This window comes from Ctenopharyngodon idella, chromosome 8, assembly GCF_019924925.1.
Source record: "Ctenopharyngodon idella isolate HZGC_01 chromosome 8, HZGC01, whole genome shotgun sequence".
NCBI lineage: Eukaryota > Metazoa > Chordata > Actinopteri > Cypriniformes > Xenocyprididae > Ctenopharyngodon > Ctenopharyngodon idella.
Genome location: NC_067227.1, coordinates 13,522,918 through 13,546,123, shown reverse-complemented (window position 1 = coordinate 13,546,123; position 23,206 = coordinate 13,522,918). Strand labels below are relative to the sequence as shown.

Here is a 23,206-nt window from a genome sequence, read left to right as displayed (position 1 = left end):
TGAACAAAATTAAATCACACAAAAAACCCTACTCATAACATTGGGAAAATGAAAGTGAAAATCAGAGTAACCTGGAAAGTTACCCGACCCTATACAGAAAGTCTGCTCTGAATACACGTCAGAAACAGATTCCCATAAGAAAAGCCAAACTCAGACAAACATGGCTTCCAAAAGAAAGAGTCACTGGTGATGTTGAGATTCATTTCCACCTATAAAGCTAGAGATATAAGAGAGAAATACTTTGAAAAACTCTAAAATGTCACTCCTAAACTGTCAGAAATTGATAAAACGCAGGTAGCCTACTCTAAGGGAGTGTAACGTTTCATTGTTATTCGTTTTTTATTGTCTGTAGTCTTTTGTATAGGTCATGTATAGGTCAAACGTCTTATTGTACGTTCGTTCATTCATTCATTCGCGTTATTATTAACATTAACCCTATTTGTATTTTATTATTGTAAATTTTCTCTGACATTTTTTGTATTGATGCTTTGGTAAGCAAAAAACTGAAATGTAATTTGAAATAAATAATATACATAAATGTTTATAATGTTGTTAAATAAACGAATTCTCTTTTACTTGGTAAAACAGACAGAAATTGCCCGCTTTAACAGTTAACGTGATACTAAATCGTTTCAGTTCTGATGTCATCATCGTGTCACGGAGGAAGGTAATCCACTGACTCCCGGTCAGTTCCCGAGAGCCCCCGTGTTTCACGTCGGGACTGGACCAAGAGAGAGGTGGAGTCTTTGGGCTTTGAGCTCTAACTCACCCCATGCCAATCCCCCTCTCCACACTTTCTGCCTCCTTTCTCGCACCATACTCGGACGGGATACACAGCCGCGCAATGGAGTCGGAAGGCAGCCAAAGTAACCTGTCCTCCTCGGACTCTCCGCACGACCCCTGGTAAAAAAACAAAACAAATCTTCCTCTTACTTACATAGCTACATATAAGAGCGTCAGGGCAAAATCAATTAAAAAGTAACTCAACAAAGAGGGAAACGTGTTTTGGCGGTGTCCAGCGCACCTCACATCCACTCGGATGAGATTCACTGAGAATCACTGCTGTTATTTGAATCTCTTGAAGATCTTGATGCGGCTCTTCTGTCTTTTCTGATTTACACGCAAACGCGCCACACTTGTTGATCACATGTTTGTGTTGTTTTCACAGCAAAATGTTCATCGGTGGTCTGAGCTGGCAGACTACGCAAGGTGAGTAACACTTTACTAAGTACTAGGCTATCTGCACATGTCAGCCAAAGAGACGGATCTGATAAATAATACACTGAATAACTGCATAATTGTGGTCTGAATAAAATCTAGAAAAGATTTAGTAACCCTTTCAACCTTCTAAAAAGTATACAGTAAAATCAGTTAAAACCTGCAAGTTCAATGCACTTTTCAACCACTTTTCAAGGAAATCAAGTAGAAATGTAAGAAATTACTGTGACAATTTCAGTAAATCAAAGATGGTATGGTGATAAAAGCATTTTTATAATGCATATCCAGTTATGTCATTCATGCAACTAATAAGCAAGTAGTCCTGGATGGCGAAAAACGTCCATTGGTTTGCTCTGTAATTTAGCTTGATCCTTTGTACAAAGGCTATACAACAGGTTTAGCTGAGTGAATGGAGAAAGTTTCACCAACTGCTGTCATGCTGTAGGCTGTCCTCAGTATGTAGGACACATTGTTGTTTTGAATTACGCTGAGGTATTGTTCACTCCACAGAACTCTTAATAGCCTCCGTCATCTGATTCTGCCAGCTATTATGATCATTTAATAGATTAACATTTTCATCAAACTTGGCAGACACCTACCTAACAGCAAAGTCGGTAACTAAGGAGCATATTTTGGCCTAATAACTATTCCTATCAAATGTTAGCCTAAAGTATGGGCGTGAATTTTTTTTTTTTTCTAGATGTAGACATCAAAAATAGACGATTAAAGAGTGGATAATGTAATGTAATATAATGTAAAAGTTTTGTATATTTCACTACATGATGATGATGACCTCACCTTGTATTTCACATCAGGCTTCTTAGATCATCTCTATTCATGATGTCATCCACGAATAATCTTGGTTTTTTCCAAAGTGTTTAAGTTTCTCATCCATAATGTGATCAAATGAGTCTTCTTTTCCTGCTTTCTCAGAGGGTTTGAAGGACTACTTCTGCAAGTTTGGTGAAGTGAAAGAGAGTATGGTGATGAGAGATCCAGTTACAAAGCGCTCGAGGTAAGGGAACGACCAACCTGACTGAGAAGCGACAGCAAACATACAAAGGCTTTTATTATTGACTGTATTGTCCGTTTTACACAGAATGGGTGGAGGACGGTGTTGTAATTTTGATCTCTCTTTCGCCTAGGGGTTTTGGATTTGTCACATTTGTTGACCAAGCTGGCGTGGACAAAGTTCTGGCCCAGACCAGACATGAGCTGGACTCCAAAACTGTGAGTTTTAACCTCATTTAACTAACCGTTTCCTGTGCATCATTGCCATTCTTGGGATTATTTTGTCAATTAGCCAATTAACTAAATACTTTAGGTACACGTTTTCTTTAATGAGTATTAGTGCAGTATCTGTGACTGACTGTAACGCCATGAAATGGCGATTCGTAATCGTTCAGAGTCGCAGATGCTGTGTATGCATGTGAGGTTTCATGCCTTTTCACTTTGGGTTTTGGTCAAACAATTCGGGAAGATTTTGGAGAGAGAGCGAGAAAAAGTTCCCATCTCAGCCTTTCCTCAATGAGGTTGTCAGGGAAGCATTCCTATTCTGTGTCAATCGCTATGGTAACTAGAGGACCCGAACAGGGTATGCTGGGAGTTGCTGGGAAGCCTTTGTGGTGCCTTGTCTCAAGAGTGCTCACCAAACACATTAGACTCATGCGGAATTCCGATTTTTCCCTTGTGGCAAGTCCTTGAGTCTTGTGATGTTTCAATGCTGTTTTTCTAATTAGAAAGGATATATATATATTTAATATAAGGCCTAGTTTATGAATGACAACAATTGTAATTAATAAAATGAACGTGATTTTGCGTTTAAATTTGCAAAATGATTACTAGTAAGTGTAAGAGTGTTAAAAAATAGGAAACTTTGATGAGAGGTTGTGGTGCATCTATTTGTGAGAGTCTTTGTCACTGTGCAGAGCAGGCGGGTCCTGGGACAATGGTGCCCGTTGGTTGCCATGGTGACAGTGGAGTCACCCCCCAGGGGGTCACTGGGGAGGGAGGGTGAGGCTTGAAGGAGAAGGAAAAAAACTTTCTCATCTCTTTCTCTCCCTCTTCTGAAAGTCTGAACTAGTTCCTCATTTGAGTGAAAAACAGCCTTGCACTATGGCAACAGGTAGTACACGGCAAACCACAATGAAACTGTGTGTTTCTGTACTTCAAAACTACAGAACGCTTCAGGTGATTTGTTTGGAATTACCCCAAAATTGAGTCATCGTAGATTTTACGGAGTTGTTTTGTGGAAGCTTATTTACACCACAGAATAAAAATATTAAATAGGTAATTGCGACTTTGTATCTCACAATTCAGGACTTTTTTTCTCACAGTTTATTTATCTGCCATTCTGACTTTTTCCCTCAAAATTCTTAGTTTACATCTCAAAATTGTGTTTTTTTTCCTCAAAATTGAGTTTACATCTCATAATTCTGACTTCTTTTTCTCAGAATTATGAGTTTACATCTCGCAATTCTGACTTTTTTCAGAATTCTGTTTATATCTCGTAATTCTGACTTCTTTTTCTTAGAATTCTGAGTTAACATCTCGCAGTTCTGACTTTTTTTAGAATTCTGTGTTTATATCTCATAATTCTGACTTCTTTTTCTCAGAATTCTGAGTTTACATCTCGCAATTCTGACTTTTTTCTCAGAATTGAGTCAACATCTCGCAATTCCGACTTTTTTCTCAGAATTCTGAGTTAACATCTCGCAATTCTGACTTTTTTCAGAATTCTGAGTTTACATGTCACAATTCTGATTTTTTTTTTTTTTCAGAATTCTGAGTTTATATCTCGTAATTCTGATTTTTTTTCTCAGAATTCTGAATTTAAATCTCACATTGAAAAACGTCACAATGGTGAGATATAAACTCATAATTGCTAGAAAAAAGGGTTACACTTTATTTTAAGGTTTCTTTGTTACAGTGTAATTATACATTTAAGTACTGAGTAATATTAAGTAACTACATGAACTTACTATAGGTTTAGGATTAGGGTCTGGTTTGGTTTGGTTTAGGGTTAGTTACATGTAATTATGCATAATTTATAGTTATTACAATAGTAACTACATGTAACATATGTAACAATGACACTGTAAAATAAAGTGAAAAAAGTACATATGTATACTTTTATATATGAAAGCATAAAAGTTTTATATTTTTGTTCTGTGCCGGAAATAAGCTTCCATACTATTCAAAACGTTTTCTGAAGCTGACAAAGACTGGAATAGCACATCGGACTCTTCAATAAAACCAACATAATAACTAAAGAGAACATTTAGAAAGTGTCTCTCAGCTCCAGTCTTCCACAGCGTGGTCGCTTGTGCTGTTTTCTAAGTGCCTCCCCCCTGAGAGAGAGGCAGGCAGAGCCAGGGGAACATGGAGGCCTTTGTCCTGCTTTACCTCTATGACTGTGCCCCTGTGAAGGTGCCTTATGGCTGCTCGCCTGGGCCGACTTTAAACTGGAGATTAGCTTAACGAGCTCAGCGATGGGCCGGTGGAGGAGGGGAGGCCAGGAAAGAAAGAGAGAAATGTGTACGGCGCAACTCATAAAAATCACATTTTTTGGTCAGCGGTCTTGGGACGCACTGTTGAACTTTCTTGTAGACGATGCAATTATTCTGTTAAGTTGTGTGCTTGTGTGTTTGTCTGCATGTGATTGATACACACTGCTAACAGGGTTCCAGCGACTGACCCTAAAGGATTGACCTGGTTAGTTAAGTCTATTGACTTGAAATAGTTTTGACAGGGATGGCAATTTTGACCGTTTAAGGACACATGGTGGTCAAATACTGTTAAAATACATTATTTTTATTGTATTTCAGAAATCATATATGCATGTTTAGAATATTTTTTATGTTAAAGAAAGAAAGCTATATAGCTATATGTGTTTATATTTCCTCAAAATGGAAAAGTTATGAATCAAAGGGGAATGTTATTCCCTGAGCCACACAGAAGTATTGAAACACCCTCAAAGTAAACACACAAATCACAATCTCCATACAAAGTGCTGTAGTGCACACTTCAATACTAGTTCTGGTAGTCAAACTCGGAAAGATGTTCTCACTGTAATATCGACCTCTTAGTCAATGGGAAATAAAGAGTATCCACATAAAGAAAAGGGAAAAACTTATGTGTTTAAAGGGGCATTTACATGGCACTGTTTTCAGCTAAAAACTGAAAACTTTGAATGTATTTTGGCCGTTCATTTACACGACAACAGCATTTTGGGGGACTGAAAGTGCGCTTTGAAAATGGGTTTTTGACAACAATACCGTTATCGTTTATTATTAGTGTTAAGTACAAAAACGTGAATTTGTGAAAACGGTGACGTCACGCGCATGTGTATCAGTCTATAGGTGCATGTTTCTTTACAAAGTGACATCGCCAACTACTGGTCTGGCAGCAAAATACAGCGTTTTTAGTCATTTTTATGGATCTGTGTGAACAGGATAATTTTGAGAAAGTTGTCGCCTGATCGCGAAAAACACAAAGAAAAACGTTTTTAGAACATCGTTGTTATGTGAACTTACCATAAAACATGTCAAGTTCTTAGAAATTAGATTTTTGTATTCATGTTGGTTTCACGTGGTTTTAAAAAACTATAAAAATAAAAATAAAAATGTCCTGTGGTGTAACCATCTAGTTAAAATCTTAACGTTTTAATATTTCAAAAAAAAAGTTAAAAAGTATTTTTATTTATTTATTTATTTATTACTTACTTACAAATGAATTATTGATTTATAAATGCCATTTAAGGCTTTGGGGGTTGCAGCACATGACATTTTACATCTTGAACGAACCTTGCTTTTTCATAAAATGATCTTACATTTTAAGAGACTTTTTGACAGTTTGCAAGGGATTTCTTCTTAATGATATCATTACCTGTTTTAGTTTGTTTTTAATGAATTTTGGTCATATATATGCGTTTATATACGTTTTTATAAGCAGTGAAGCAAATTTTATAAAATATAATTTAAATAATAATAATATTAAAAGACTATTTCAAGAATTGCATTAGTTAAATTATGTTTTTTTTTTTTTTTTTTTTTTTTAGGACAGGTGTACCACCTTGATATTTTTAATAATTTTGATTTAATGGCCCCCCAAAAATATCAAAATAAATTTTAATTCAGAATTTAAAAAAAAACAAAAAACATGTTTACAATAGAAATCTAATTCATTCATTCATAGTGAGTTTGAATTGCATTTTAATGCATTTTTGTATTAGAATTAAAATTTCATGTCATTTCCTTTAACCATTTACTTTGATAAAATGCAAAGAAAATCAAATATTAGAGACTGAAAAAGTAGAAGAGTTGAAAAACTCATCGATCGACCGCTAATCTGATTTTTTGTGAATGTCTGTAGTGATTAAATGTACTGTAAAAACATACTCAGAATAGAAGATGTGTATTCATTAAATTAATTGCATTTTAATGTATTTTGATTAATAATTAATAGAGCTATTTGGATAAAATGCGAAGGATATTAACAAATATTATAGACTGAAAAAGTGTCAAAGATCTTATACAGATCGACCACTAATAATCTGATTTTATTGAATGTCTACGTTGGTTAAACATATAAGCCTCTACTGATTCCATTACTTTTCAATGTCTCTTCACTCTCCACATAGTCAAAATCAACACTAATGACAATAATCTGTTTTATGTGACCATACATTTTATCCTCAGCTTTCCTCTCATGTGCGTCGGTGGCTGTATGTTGATTTTGTTTGTTTGTGTGTGTGTCTGTTTGTTTGTTTTTGATTGTGCACAGGAGTGGTGTGGCCTCAGCAATGTTGTGGACCGGAGGTGACTATCAGAGTAGTCTAGAAACTATAGACATAAACCGTAGCTTCTGCATCAGATTTCTGTTCAGATTAGCTTAGCCTCTTCATTTTACTCTCTAGATTCACAAAGAAACTCTGTTACTTGTAGTCTGGTGTATGAAAATAAACGAGCAACTCTGGTAAACTGCTGTAGTTTACCTCAGAGGTGCTAGCTCTTTAGCGTAGCTCTATTCAAACCCTCTCTCGGACAGACTAATCATTATTGCTGCTAGCGCTGTACTGCCTTCACTGTCTTCTAGAGTTTAACCTCAGTACAGCATGATGTAGACTAGCATTTGGTAAATAGATGGACTAGACTATAGACTAATATAGAGTATCTTGAGTATCTGTAATCTAGTTTGTCTATTGTTTCAACGGGTGCTGATCGACATCAATTTTCTACACATGGTTCACAAAGAAAACATCATCAAATGTTGTTGCTACATCTACACAGATTTACTAGCTTTTTTAGCTACTTTAACATTGTTTTAATGTATTTAATTACAAATATACAGCAGTTTTCAAGGAGCTGGACACTATTTTACAGCTTATTTTCCAGATTTAGACACCTTTAAACAATATTCAAATCTGTAGAAAGAAAGAAAAGAAATAGAAAGAAAGACATGCAAAAACAAACAAACACAAACAAACAAAATACTTTTGTTTGGCTGTCAGGAGAGTGTGTGGGTCAAGGATGCTTTTCTGCTTGAGTTTCTGTGCCTTCTTTTGTTTTCTGACCACTCTTCTTCCAAAGAAACATGGTTTTGGTGTTTCCCTGAGTGTTTTTCATGTCGTCCAGTGATGTTTACAGGAAAGCTGACCCTTCTCTTGTCCGGTGCTCTCAGTCACAGGTGGCCATGACAGCCTCTTCTGTCTAGTCATACTCCTCCATTTCCACTCGCCTCTCATAGAAACCTGTAAACTTTTCACCCTGTTTCTCTGTCATTTGTGTCGTTACTACACTCTTGTTACTTCACACTGACAGCGACAAGCCGACCCCCAGTTTGCCATGAGCGGCAGGTGACCGCTGGCGTTGAGAAAAGTCACATTGCGGTGACTGATATTTGGAGGGAAGACAGTGGAGCATGTTATCTTTTTTTGAAAGAAACTTTATTTGAGCAAGGAAACATTAAATCGACGAAAAGAGACAGTAAAGACATTCATAAGGTAACAAAAGACGTCTGTTTCAAATAAATGCTGTTCTTTTGAACTTTCTATTTACCAAAGAACCCTGAAAAAATGCATCAAGGATTCCACAAAAATATTAAGTTTCCACATAAACATTGATAATATTGTTAATTAACACTGATAATAATAAGAAATGTTTCTTGAGCAGCAAATCAGCATATTAGAATGATTTCTGGAGGATCATGTGACACTGAACACTGGAGTAATGATGCTTTACCATCACAGGAATAAATTACACTTAGACAGAAAACAGCTATTTTTAATTGTAATGATATCACTGTTTTTACTGTATTTGATCAAGTAAATCAAGCCTAGATGAGCATAAGAGACTTATTTTAAAAACATTGAAAATCTTACTAACCCCAAACTTTTGAACGGTAGTGTATATAGGTATATAATTTTCAAAATTATGATTTTTATGAATATGGAACAGTTATTATAATGTATTATGCACTGATGCCATTTCGTCCCCTTGGAATTATAAGGTTTTATCATTCTGAGCAGTTTTGAGATATTTAGCTTCAAAGTTTCTGGATTCCATTCGACCTTTTTGTTTTCTAAATAGTCCCAAAAATGTACACAACATTAAAAAAAAATTACATAATGTAAATAAGTTGTCACAGAATAAGAATATGTGAATAACTAAATTTTGACAAAAATGTCAGATAGAACCTTATAATTCCAAGGGGACGATTTATAGACAAGCAATTTCCTTCCAGAATGATTCATTGTAAAAATAAAGTGACACTTATTTTACCGGCAGTACATCTCATCTATGATTGGATGTCCAAAACTTACGGCCAATTGTGCAGCCCAACAATAATATTAGAAACGCCTACAAGTAACCAACAGTACAGCGACCTGCCAACATCCAGCAATAAAATCACTGTCAGTGTGAACAGAGCTTTACTCTCTTCTAAATAGTTTCTCACTGTCACTGTTGTTCTCTCTTTAGATGAATCTACATTTATTTTTCACATTTCTCATCACTTTTATCCTTCCCTGAACTTTGCATGTATGAATGTACCATCATTCTCAGAGAGTAAAGTTAATGCAGGGTGCAGGCATAGCCTTTAAAACACACAGGCAGATGTCCCTGCAAGGGCCAAGAGACACCAACTGAAACCAGAGCTCAGAGGATGTGAGCTTCTCACTGATGTTCTCATTTACAGTCCCGGGTGTGTTGGTGTCAGTGTTCCTCTTTCTCCAGAATTTCTAAACTAGATCTTCTCCTCTCAAACTCTCCTCTAGATTGACCCGAAAGTTGCCTTCCCGCGACGAGCCCAGCCTAAGGTATGTGCCTGACTGGTCAACATGGTCAAAACGCAGACTCTTGTGCTATATAATATCCAGATTTTTGTGATTTCTGAAGATCTTCATCTCTTCACGCTCTCTTTCAGTTGGTGACTCGGACAAAGAAAATCTTTGTTGGAGGCCTGTCGGTGAACACTACTATTGAAGATGTAAAGCAGTACTTTGACCAGTTCGGAAAGGTAAGTCGCCTTTGTGTGAAACAATTGAAGGCTTTATGGGATATCATGGTGATAAAATATAAGAGATAAGCCTTGAGAGGCAGCATGTTACAGGGATTTTACTATGGTTAAGTGATGTACTTAGTCTTGGCAAAAGGAATAAGATAAAATACTTACGATAATAATCAGAATAAACAATTCTTTCGATAAGTGATAAAGTTAATTGGTCTAATATTAAGCAGTTTATAGTTGCCAAATAACGCAAATTCATTAATGTACATTTGGGGTCATTAAGATTTTTTAAATCTTTTGAAAAAAGTCTCTTATGCTCATCTAGGCTGCATTTATTTGATCAAAAATATCATTGTGAAATATTATTAAAAATAACTTTTCTTTTTTTTTAATATATGTTAAAATGTAGTTTATTCCTGTAATGGCAAAGCTGAGTTTTCAGCATCATTACTCCAGTCTTCAGTGTCACATGATCCTTCAGAAATCATTCTAATATGCCGATTTGATGCTCAAAAAACATTTCTTATTATTACCAATGTTAAAAATGCTTTGTGAAAGCCGTGATACACTTTTTTCAGGATTCTTTGATGTAAGCAGCTCAAAAAGTATTATAAAAGTATTATTTTCTTTCAAAAAACCAAAAATCTTACTGACCCCAAGCATTTGAACAGTAGTGTAGAATGTACAGTCACATGTTTGTTTCTTGTCAATTGAAAATAGTATCAAACATGAATCATTCAGTCAGAATTTACAGTCAGAATGATTCATTTTAAATAAAACTTTTAAAAAAGGCTAAATAAAATAACAGAAACTAACCATTTAGAGGTTCTTCTGAGGTGTACTTTGTGAAATTTGAGCCAGTTTGTTGGGGAAGCGTGAAAGAGCGAACAAGAAAGGCGCAGAGAGACTGAGAGAAAGAGTTGGGGTAGAGTTTGAGAGTTTGAAGGGGTGAGTTTTGTTTGCAGGGGAAGGTGGGGGAGATTACTTGAATCTGAATTAATTTGATGGAACAGCTGCTCCTGCCCTCAGCCCCCCCTCCTACCCGGTTACCACGGTGACCCTGCCCATCCATTGTCCCCAAGTAATTTAGCGGGCAAAAGGTTTTGTGTTTGGTGTGTGTGTGTGTAGGAGAGAAAATGAGGGAGAGACTGTGTGTTTAGGGGGAGGACAAATGTTCATAACTGAAGTAACATAACAATACACCCCCAAAACTGATGTGCTTCTGTAATAGATCTTCTAATGTTTCTTTGCATCACACTTCAGTTACACATTGTCAGTGATTTGGGTGCAAACCTTTGACAGAAAATAATTCATCATTCTTGAGCCATACTTGAGTGTGGAATGCAGACAGAGAGAGAAAAAAGAGAGAGATGATAGTCGCAGCCACCCGGGGAAGTTGCAGATTAGTTTGCCTCACTGGTCACTTTGTGTTCTGGCCTGGTTTGAACAAGGGATGGAGAGAGGGAGCGATGGAGAGAGAAAAACAGACACCATGAGAAGAAGCACACAGAACAAGAAGGGACTCAATTTGGAACTCAATTACAAAAGATACTAGAAAATAGAAAGGATTTCAAGATATTAAATACAAAAGGGCGAAAAGTGAGAACAGGTCTCAGATTTCTGACCTTTAAGGCTCTGATATACTCACAGCAAAATTCTTTCTTGTTCTTTGCTTATGGGGTAAAACAAAAATTGCAGCCAATACCTTTTCTGGTATACTGTTAGCGAACATTGCGACGCCATTCACGTTGCTGAGAGTTTAGATGAATATGTAAATATGTGCTGCGCGCTTTTCTCTCAATAACAAAATAAACACAACAGAAATGACAGCAGTGAGAAAACAGCAGTTAAGAAAGCATCTGATCATAGCAATGTGTCTATGGCCCAATCCCAATTCTATTTTATACCCTTTCACCTACCCCTTGGTGTAGGGGTGAAAATATTCCCCTAAGAAATGGGACACCACTACTACACCATTACACAAGTTATCATACCTAGTTTCTTATATTAGTGTCCTGTAACATTTAAACAGTATGAACAGCAACGAAGTGCGCATATCAACAGAAATCAGGCGCGAGCACGTTTAACAGATTACTCATTCTCAACGTTGTTTTGCGCTGTATTTTGGACTTCAGAAAATGGCACTCGGTTTCAGTTCGAAAATGTATGAGCCTTTCTCGAGACGATACAGAATGATACAGAACTTACAAGACTGGTGGAGACGCTTTTCCATCGGACCAAGTGGTTTGTTTTAACCGTTATGGTTTCATTTTCTACTGTGGTGCTGTACAACAACGATAATAATATTGCAATAGATAATTTATCAGATTTGTAAAATATTTTTATTGTTGAGACCCATTCAAAAGTATGGAACGTGTAACATTTAAAAACTTGCAGAAATTGAGAAGAAATAATTAAAATTAAGTTTAAAAATGCAATTTATTTATAGTAAAGTTGATTCTCCCCCCCCCAATTTCTTTCTTTCTTTCTATATATATATATATATATATGACCTTGAAGTAATCCAAAAGTAATCAGATTACATTACTTTCATATTGTGGTACTTGGATTACGTTACTGAATACTTTTTTTATGAAGTAATTTGTAACTGTAATGGAATACATTTTTAAAGTAACCCTCCCAAGCCTGCGTAATCGCCACGAAGCAATGGTAGTTCGAAGGTGTTTACCGACCACTGCTAACTTTTCCGTAAAGTTCGCTTTGGCAAGCTGTTTTTAACTCCAGAAATAAACTCCAATCAAACTTCATTTTGGCCTGATTTTGTTCGAAATGATGTTATATCAGTTCGCTCTTCGATTTCAGAGCCTTTAAAGGTGCATTCAGGAATTTTGCTCATGAAGTCTATTATTTGAAAATATTGACAGATTGGAAAATGTTAAAAAAAATTTTTGCTGTTATGTCCATATATTGTCAAGCACAAATGACAGAAAATTAAATATGCATAAAATGTATTATATTAAATGAACTCTTATTTTAAATAATATTCACTCAAAATTTTCAGCAGAAGCAGCAAAAAACAAACAAAAAAAAACCAGCTTTGGCTAGAATAGTTTTGGAGAACCGAAATCATTGACAGAAACAGGTCACATTTTGACTGTGTCAGTATCTACTTTGTGCAGAAAACATGGATAAGCTACAACAGGCAAACATGTCAGCAGTGTGAACGCACTTCACCATGGCCAAAAATTATGCTACAGTAGCAAAATGTAAAATTTATTTGGCTGAAAATTCGAGAGGCGGCTCATTGCTGATTATTAACTTTGAAACTTTATTTTTGGTTCCAGTTTTCAGTTAAATGAAAGCCATATTACACTACTAGGCAAGTGGATTTCTTTTTCCAGGCACACACAGTAAAAGATGAGTAAAAGGAAATGGAGAGAGCGCAGAGAGTGTTATTGGTCTTTTAGTTTGTTTTCACCAAGAGACTGTGAGCGTTTGTGCACATTTAGTGTTGATTGGTCAGGCTGTCGACTTGTGTTTCATATTTGGATTGAATATGAAACAGTTTTTTCTTCCTCTCTCTCTCTCTCTTTCTCACACTATGCCCTCTAAGTGACCTTCACCTCTGACATTTAGGCTTAAGCTGTTTGGAGAGATGTCTGTCAGTAGGCTCACAGTGACGCACATTTGCACACACACACATACAGACACTAAAACACAAGAAAAATACACTTTCGCACCTCTTCTAACAGAAACCCTATGATATTGGAGTTAGATGTATGCATATTATTTTTGTCCAATCAAATGCCCCTAATATCAGCTGAAACTGACTATCATGGCAATGACGTAACTAAAGCACATTTACAAAAAAATCCCCCAAACTTCCTGTTACAACAGGAAATACATCATCACAGAATCGAAAACTGACTATTGGTACATATTAACAAATAATAAATGAATGTATAAATCTCTCTCTCTTCCTGTCCTACAGGTGGATGACGCCATGCTTATGTTTGACAAAACCACCAACAGGCACAGAGGTAAATTTCCCTTTATCTTTCATTAAATAACTAAGCACGTCAATGGCAGCCGTTCTCCTGTTTGCTCCTTCCTTTCCAAAACCTAGTCCAATCTGTCTCCGTCTCCTCTCCATGGCCCTCCATCCTGTACTCTGTAGGATAAGCGGTAGGTGAGGAGAGAGATTGAGTAATTAGTGTGTTCGTTAATCGGGGTTTAGGCTAAAACCTTGTTAAGCGCCCTTCCCTCCCCCTGCCGGTTCTACAGCACATCGATTATGACAGCTTGCATGGCTTTACCGCAGCCTTTCAACCCAGCGGAGAGGTGGAGGAGATGAGACACATGGAGAGACAGACAGGGGACAAGAGCAGCACTTAAGAAGAGAGAAGCAAGTTTTTGCTGAAAAAAATCCTGCAGCACATCTTTTTGTTGAGAAAATCGCACTGTTTACGGAGACAAAGTGGACTTGTGTATGACCACAAAGGTTTAAAATAGAATACAGGTCACAGGAAATCTGTATAATTACAGTATTAAGGGTGAACCTTAAGGACACTCACATTCACAAACATTCAAACTCGAAATGGAGAAGTTACAGGCATATGGAAAGAGCACATGAAATTCCTTATTACAAATACTTGGTTGAGTCCAAACATCTGGAACACACAACCTAGGATCATTTAAATGTGAATATAAAGAGGAATTCCTTTTTGACATTTTAATATATTAAAATATTTAAGATTCTGCGGTACACAAAGTGACACTGATTGCGTGATACTTAACTTTTTTAGTCACATATCAAATAATTAGAAATTCTGTAATTGATGTACACTTCAAAAGTCAGTTAAGGGTTTGTAAGATTTTAAAGAAATTAATACATTTATTCAGTAAGGGTGCATTAAATTGAAAGTGACAGTAAAGTCATTTATAATGTTACCCCAAACTTTTGAACCGCAGTGTACTACAGAAATTATGTAGTCCCTCAAATTGTAATGCTGATAATTTAATTGTAATGACACATTTTATATCAAATTTTTAAAAAAGCAAAACATTTTTGGACCCCACTTTATCCCTAATTAAAAAGTATCGGATGGTACTTTGATGTATACTATGGTACTCCCTTGGTACATGTCCAAAAAACATGGTAGTATCATGGTACTTTTTAGTGAAGTCATAATTATATTTATTGAACAAGGTCTATGAGAAAGGAAGTAGATTTCATTGGCAGTTTCATCTGAACTTCTCACCTGAAGTTGAACTGAAGTATATGGACTGTAGACATTGTTTATAATGATGGCTGAAGTGGAAATCCAAATGTAAACTGCGGTCTGAGTGTCTGGACTCTTTCTTTCCTCAGGGTTTGGATTTGTGACCTTTGAGAATGAAGATGTAGTGGAGAAAGTCTGTGAAATTCACTTCCACGAGATCAACAACAAAATGGTGAGAGTTCTTATTCTGATACACTGTTTTGTTTCAGACGCACTGCCTACAACTTGTGTTTGACTGACTGATGTCTTCATTTTCCAATCACAGGTGGAGTGTAAGAAAGCCCAACCCAAGGAAGTGATGTCACCCACAGGATCTTCAAGAGGTCGTGCTCGTGTCATGCCCTATGGGATGGACGCCTTTATGCTTGGCATAGGAATGCTGGGTGAGAGTGTAGTACTGATTTTGTGGATGATTAGTAATGAAAAGCATAGTGTGGACTCTTCTGCCCTCTGCTGTTAAGAGTGAAAAGTGCAATCTGTACAGGCCACAGAATTCATACTGAATATACAAATTCTATACTTTCATTCTACTACATTGATTAATGTTAATTTAATATGATTTAATGAGTGACATTTTTTTCCCACAGGCTATCCAGGGTTCCAGGCAGCAACATATGCCGGTCGCAGCTATACTAGTCTCACACCAGGATACACATATCAGTTCCCTGGTAAGACTCAGTGTCTGGCTCATACTGTAATACTGTATCAGTGTCTCCGTACAGCTTTTCACACATTGGTTTGTGGGCATTAACTGTTTCCTGGAATTAATCTTTGGACACTATAATCAAATATTAGGGTTTTGAACCAGGAAATGATTGATTATCAGTTTATAATTGCATATACACAATTCAGTAAGTGTTATATAATGGTAGGTTGTCAAATCCAAATCGCCAACATTAAGCAACATGCTGGTGAACATTATCTGGCAGTCTTTGTAAAGCATCTGATGTCACCCAATTTGCATATGCACAAAATAATATACTAATTGTAATCAAAAATGTAAATTTCCTATTTTGTGATCAGATTTTATGTGTAAAAACACCACATATATTAGATTATATATACACTACCGTTCAATAGGGTAGTGTGGTTGGTCAGATTTTTTGTTTTTAAAAGAAGTCTCTTATACTCACCAAGTCTTTGATCAAAAATACAGTAAAAAAAAAAAAATAGTAATATTGTGAAATATTTTTGCAATTTAAAATAACTGTTTTCAATTTGAATGTATTTTAAAATGTAGTTTGTTCCTGTAATGGCAAAGCAGAGTTTTCAGCATCATTACTCCAGTCTTCATTGTCACATGATCCTTCATTCTAATATGCTGATTTGATGCTCAAGACACATTTCTTATTATTATCAATGTTAAAAATGGTTGTGCCGCTTAATATTTTTGTGAAAACAATATTTTTTTCAAGCTTCTTTGATGAATAGAAAGTTCAAAAGAACATGATTCATTGACAGAAATATTTCAACCATATTTTATTAAATATTTAAAACATTATAAATGTATTTACTGTCACTTTTGATCAATTTGATGCATCTTTGCTGAATAAAAGTATTAATAAAAATCATACGGACTCCAAACAGTAGTGTATATTGTCATGTATCACAGTTTTGCAAGTGCATTTAAATCAGTCATTTAAATAAACTCATAGAGAATCATGGCTGCTTGTAAATCTCAGGGAGGCGGTCTAAGACTGTCTTTCTATCTGTGTGCACTTGAGGCCTGTATGCTTGCATGTCTTGTCACTCATTTTTGCTGCTATAGGCCCTGTAGCGCTTGTCCATGTGTGTAGTCTGAACCTCACTTGTGTGTATGTTTAAACGCTTTCTGTGTTTATCTCTATTCTAGAATTCCACTTAGAGAGGACCCCCCTTCTGACATCACCCCACCCCCCTGAGCTCACAGGTTAGTCCCTCTATGAGCTTTACAAGCAGCTACTGTTCATGGTGCCCGCTCACCGTATTCCAACACACAACAAAGTGTGATTTGAGTACTGTAAGTTTACGCTGTGACTCCACCACCCAGGAAATCCTGCTTAACAGCTTACTCAAGCGTTACCACACATTATCAGACCATCATTTTGTACTCTCTATGATGCAAGCACTTTTCCCATTGGTTTTAGACAAGCCGTACTGTTTGTTGATACTGATTGAGTTCTCTTTCCTGTTTGTTTGCTTGTTCTGCGTGTATGCGGATGTTGTTGTAGCCATTCCTCTAACGGCGTACAACCCCATGGCAGCAGCCGCAGCAGCAGCAGCTGTGGTCAGAGGTGCGAGAATTTCATTTTTTCTACATCCTACACATGACCTATTCTCAGGAAACGAGCACTCACACCCAAATGTGCATTTTCACTATCCGTCTGACCTATATATCTATAAGATTTCCTGTTCATGAAAAGTGATTGAGATATTGTGGAATTTCATTCTTTTGTAGGCTCAAATGCTTCTCGCTCAGCTGGGTTTCTAGGTACCAGCAGCCCTGGGCCGATGGCAGACCTGTATGGAACAGCCAATCAGGACTCAACTGTCAGTAGCTATATCAGCGCTGCAAGTCCCGCTCCAAGCACTGGATTCAGCCACAGCCTTGGGGTGAGTCAGATTGAGTGGGTTAAGGAAATGCAGTGTTGTTAATGTTAACTAAAACTATTAAAAAGATATTTTTTTTCCAGAAAAGTCATTGATATAAAGCTAAAATAAAATAAAATGCAAATATTAAATGAAAAAATTAAATAACTAAAAAAATGTAAGTGAAAATTAGAAATGTTGCTTTGGTAACTAACTGAAATAAAATAAGTTGAAGTATTAAATTTACTAAAACTGAAATCAAAATAAAGCTAAACAGAAATCTAAAAAATAATAAAAATGACAAAAGCACATAAAATTACTAAAACTTAAACTACAATTAAAATGTAGAAAATATAAAAATAAAAATGAATTCAAAATATTAACAAATAAAAATAAACAAATAATATTAAAATAACACTGATGGCAAAGTTAAAAGGAAAATGAAGAAATGTTCTTTTTGTATTCATATTGGTTTCATATGGTTTAATATAGTTAAAAAAAAAAAAAGAAGAATTGAATGACTCTTACAACATCTATCAAGTAACATAAAAAAAGTAACAAGGTTTTAAAATATATTTTTCAAGGTTAAAAGTTGTCAAATACATGATATTCTCAAATATTACAAACTGAACTAACCTTGCCATGTGAAAAAGGTCAAATTATTGACCCTGGCACATAGTCAGGAGTGTCTGCAGGGCATATTTCTAAATATTAATAAGCAGTAAGCAGTCATATTTTTCTAAGAAATAATCATTGTTATCTATTAAATTTTTTAATAATAATAATTCACTACAAATGAATTAAAAACATGATAATCATAGAATATGTGTTCAAGTGGTATGTATGAAATGCATTTTTGTGTGTGTGTGTGTGTGTGTGTGTGTGTGTTTGAATTTAAAAAATGAGTGTCACATCATTGATCGAGAACATGATGCGCACGATTGAATGTTTTTCCTGTGTCCGTTTTGCTGCATTATAATTAATGCCTTATTTTCACCTTCACAGGGCCCTCTGATTGCTACGGCATTTACTAACGGCTACCATTGAAATGAGTGAAAGGTACAATAGTATTAATCACTCTGACGTCTTCCCTACATCTTAAGGAAGGATTTTTAAAGTATGTGATGATCTCAATCGAATATAATGGATGCACTCTACGTGCAGCAGGGTTTTATAGTTATTTTATCGAGCTCTCTGTCTTTGAATGGTTTTGGATGAGATGAATCAGCCCTAATCTGATGGAATGACGGCTGCAACACTAATAACGTGATGTGACATATTTCCTGTTTTATGAATTACTGTCATATCAGTCTAACTAACCTCCTGCTCCTCTTATATAGAGCTAAACCTGTAAATAATTAGTTTATTTCTAGGTTTAAAATGCTAACAACTTGCGTGTATTTTTGTCTTCGTTTCATTTTTTCCTCTCTCAGTTGTCTTTTTTTGTGATGACATTATGTACATGTAGGCTTGTAATTGTAGAAAAGACTTCAGTTTAACAGTCGTATAAGAGCAATAATCTGTGTCAAATCTATGTGGATCTTTGTAGTGTATTTAAAAGACTAAATCACTTTCAGATGCATTTGGTACATTTTCTACTGAAGAATATAGTGTGATGGGACATCAAAATGTATATTTTGTTAGTTTTGCAACTGGATTTATTACACTGATCATGAAAATAGCAGTAATTATAAGGAGAACATATTTCTCAGACTTAGATTCGACCTTCTTTGTGTAAAATATTGTATATACTGTCTTTTTGATCTGGTGAGATCTGTCAGCGTGATTAAGAGAGTTTTTTACACTCAAGAACGCAAACGCATGAATTCTTTGTGTCCAAAAATGTTTTGTTTTTTTTCATGATTTGATGAACTTGAACTTTTTTTTTTTTTTTTTTGTTCAGTGTTTTTTGTTGACAGAAGGCAATGTGAATGATGCTACTATTGAGTGAGTGAGTGAGCGTGTGTCTGTGTGTGTTAGAGATTGAATGCATGTCTGATGCTGTCATGATCTAATGTATTATCTTCAGTAAAATGATTTAAAATGTGAATTGTAACCCCTATTTCCATGCTGTTACATTGCTTTTACCAAGTTTATATTCGTAACACAATTCCATTAATCTCTTTTAGAGGTTTAAAGTCTTGTAATAATTGGAATATGAATATACTTCAATTAATTGAAGATTCTGGTACTGGTAAAAAAACAAAAAAAACACTAATATAACACTTTTTATGAAGTAAACAGGATGGCTGTTAATATTTGAAAGTTTTAATGTTTCTCGTTTGAAGCTTGACCCTCTCTGAAAACTGAAATAAAAAAATTAAAAAGTAAATTTGGAAATGGCAATTAAATTATTTCAAATTTCAGAACTCCTACAGGATTGAAAAATGGCACGCATGACTCACTTTAGGCCACATGTTGCCTGTTAATGTTGTTAGTCTTTTATTATTCACCTGTGGCTTCAGGGCATGTCAAATCGCCCACGGTCTGTTATTGAATCTCTCTTCTGAAAGCGCTCACTGAACACCCCCTCATAGAAATTTATATTCACGGGACACTTGTGAAAATATAACGAAACTAAAGATTTCTGTCAGGATGAAACAGCATTATCTTATTGTGGAAGTACGTCATATAATTTGGGCTTTTACCGTTAAGCTTCTAAATGGGGTTGTGTAGGCGGTAACACATCACTTCTTCTTTGATAAACATCTCTGTTCTGTCAATTAACAGTTTATTTTCTTGTATGACGCTTATTGCTATAAAAAATTTGCATATTATTAACTGATATGAAAACCAAAATATTAGAATACCACTGTGCTGTCACACTACATTTTCTCTCTTTCTCTTTTGTTTGCTTGCAGGCTAATTCCTATATAAAATCATTTTGAAACAGTTTCTTTTCAGTGCACCTAAAGCTAGTCTAAAAACGAAAGCCCTGACAAATAAACCGCTTGCAAAACATCATTTCGCCGTTCCATGAGGTTGCATATCAATTTGACAGGCACCTTTTATAGAATCCAATAAAAATACAGTCAAACCTGAATTTATTCAGGACACCTTGAACATTTCATTAATTAATTCAGTTTATTCACTATAGTTTAAAAAAAATGGTAATAAAATATGACAAGATCTCAGAGTTAAACTGTGTCAGAAAAAATGAATCTTAATTATGTCAGATAACACTTAAGCAAAACACGGTCAGGTCAAAGTGTCAATCATTTTTGGTTCCAAATTTTTATAAATTTTACCGGTAGTCCAATGTATTAAGAATTTTTGGGTATAATATGTCACAATTTATTTTGCTATCCTCACTTACATAAATGAACTATAGTGTCCTGCATCCACTAGTAAAAATATATCAAAAATGTCTGAATAATTTTTGGTTTGACTGTATGTCCAAGCATCACTACCTAAACTCTAAGCTGATCACTCAAAAGACAAGAAAAAGTCTGAAGTTTTTATCAGAGAATTTTTTTATAATCATATCTTAAATATATACATTTGCCTTGAGCGCAATACTGCTTAAAACAGACTCAAATGTGAGCCGACGGCACTTAACAATTCAGTCTTCGTGAAGAAACACAAACCATTGAACTATATCAACATTTACAGTATTTACAGCAATACCTTGACAAAATCTAACAGGACTAGAAGCTTAAAGTCCCATTAAAAGACTGTCAGTAACACCCTGTCCCATATGCATTATAGTGCGAATAAAATGATGCTCAACCTTCATCCTTTGGTCCATTCTTTATGTGGACCTCAGAGTATGTCACTGAGTCCTCAGTGCAGGTCACTGAAGTGAGTGCCAGAGCTGCACTGTTCTGAAAGACAAGATATAACATGACATAATAATTGCATCTGGATACTTGCAACTTAAAACTCTAAAACTGTCCATTTGTAGCAATTAACTTGAATACTACAGACTACCAAATGCTTTTGATGGGCACTATTTACCTCATTTCTTGATTTCACACTGTCTCGAGGAATGTTTAATGCTGCATAAACAACAGATTCTTGAGTTTCAGGGCAGGGTGATCCATGGGTAACATCAACCTGAGAGTGAAAATAACAACTTGTTTTAAAAAAAGTACTGTATTACTTTTAAAAGATCATCAGATTTAAAAATCATCAGTTCTGCCAATATTCACAATCAAATGAAAAATAAATAATTACTCACTACGGCTTCTTTTGCTTTAGGTTCTATCCTGGAGTGTCCTAGTTATAAAAAAAAAAATAGCCTGTTAAACTTTACAGTCACTTGAATTTTATTTTAAAACTGATTGTATGCTATCAGTAATTGATAGTAGATAGTATGCCATTGTTAATAATCTGAAGCAATTTGCGATAAACCATACACATCCAATTTTTAAAGACATTTCACGATTTTTCTTACCTTTATAATGTATGTGAATAACACAGACAATGCAGATGATTAGCAAGACACAGCCCAATCCTAAAGTCAATGACACCATAAATTTGTCATCGTAGAAGTTTGCTGTCACAGTCACAGGAGTGGGAGTAGGTGCTGTCACAGTTGTTGAATTAGACACTGCAAATTCTATAAGTGACAAGTATACATGTTTAACTTTTGGATTGCTATGACTTTTTAAGCACTAAAAATTGTGTTGAGTGTTTAGTCTGTTAAATGAAATATGTGCATGATATTATCAGTCTTTAAACTAAATAGAATGAACATTTTTAAAAGAATAAAAAATAAAGCTCACCCACATATACATGCGTCCCTTTTCCATATTCAACAAATCCAAGTATAGGTAAATTCACATGTGCTGTACAGTAATACATGCCACTATGATTTAGACGTATTGACAGCAGGTCCAGCGACGCGTTAAACACAGCTCCAGAAACAGACGATCGACTGTCAGACATTTCAATCTTTTCACTCTTTATTTCAGTTTTATTATCTTGCAACCACTTAACCATGATTCTTTTAACTTGTGATTGAGCTTTAATGTGACAGGTGATGCTCTCACTTGTGCCTTTCCATTTTATCATCTCAGGTTTTTGCCACACAGATATGCCTGAATTTGGCAAAGTTAAACCTCCAGAGACGAGACCTGTGAGAAAGTAGCAAAAAAGCAAAGTATGTAATTAATATAATTTTATCAAGCTATTGACATCATGTTGATAATAAGTAGTTATCGAGGAGGAAAAAGGATATTACCTGTGAACCAGATGGTTGCGAAAAGAGCAGTAAGACTGGTGCAAGTCATTTTATCTAAACTGCAGCGACAGCGGGTTTCTCACGTTAAGCAGAGGCAGGTGTTTTTCATTTTTCCTGTGTGGTGTATCCTGCCATCTGAAAGCATCACCTTATCTGCGTAAACTCACACACTCCGGTGACACCCACAGACGAGCCACTTGAGCTGAAGCGCTATAGCTTTTTAACTGGGGAGTCGATGACGTGACGCTCACTTTTGTCAGCTCTACATTACATGATTAGCAAATCTATGAATTTATTTCTAAATGCATGCGTCAATGCACCTCTTCTATAATAAGCAGGATTTTAATTTATCTGTTAAAAATTTTTTTAAGATTTGTTTTTTGTTGTTGTTGTTTTGGCCTAGGGGGGTAAAAGATAAAGTAAAAAGAGAAAAAAAAATGTCAGGGTGAAACAATTGACAATATAATCAAGAAAAAAGAAAAAG

At 35.5% G+C, this 23,206-nt stretch overlaps 1 protein-coding gene and 1 long non-coding RNA gene across 3 annotated transcripts in view; one reads left to right on the top strand and one right to left on the bottom strand.

The window, feature by feature from the left end:
* The window catches only part of LOC127517653 (uncharacterized), a 38,148-nt gene extending 37,246 nt beyond the window's left edge, over positions 1-902 (bottom strand). For both annotated transcript variants that reach the window (XR_007931339.1, XR_007931340.1), the window contains exon 1: positions 770-902. This is a non-coding gene — a long non-coding RNA (uncharacterized LOC127517653). The remainder of the gene's footprint in view (positions 1-769) is intronic.
* Positions 640-19,869, top strand: msi1b (musashi RNA binding protein 1b). The gene is made up of 14 exons (XM_051903607.1): positions 640-903; positions 1,169-1,209; positions 2,152-2,233; positions 2,364-2,448; positions 9,494-9,535; positions 9,643-9,735; positions 13,679-13,727; positions 15,059-15,141; positions 15,235-15,352; positions 15,557-15,637; positions 16,822-16,878; positions 17,180-17,242; positions 17,407-17,561; positions 18,543-19,869. Exons 1-14 carry the CDS (start codon positions 773-775, stop codon positions 18,582-18,584), a joined length of 1,122 nt encoding a protein of 373 aa, XP_051759567.1. The 5' UTR covers positions 640-772; the 3' UTR covers positions 18,585-19,869.
* Positions 19,870-23,206: the final 3,337 nt, after the last annotated feature.

Bases quoted from the DNA above. Each gene is read 5' to 3' on its own strand.
- msi1b (XM_051903607.1), top strand. From the start codon at position 773: ATGCCAATCCCCCTCTCCACACTTTCTGCCTCCTTTCTCGCACCATAC. The intron at 1,210-2,151 runs GTGAGTAACACT...CTGCTTTCTCAG, and splicing joins GAGCTGGCAGACTACGCAAG to AGGGTTTGAAGGACTACTTC. The intron at 2,234-2,363 runs GTAAGGGAACGA...TCTTTCGCCTAG, and splicing joins CCAGTTACAAAGCGCTCGAG to GGGTTTTGGATTTGTCACAT.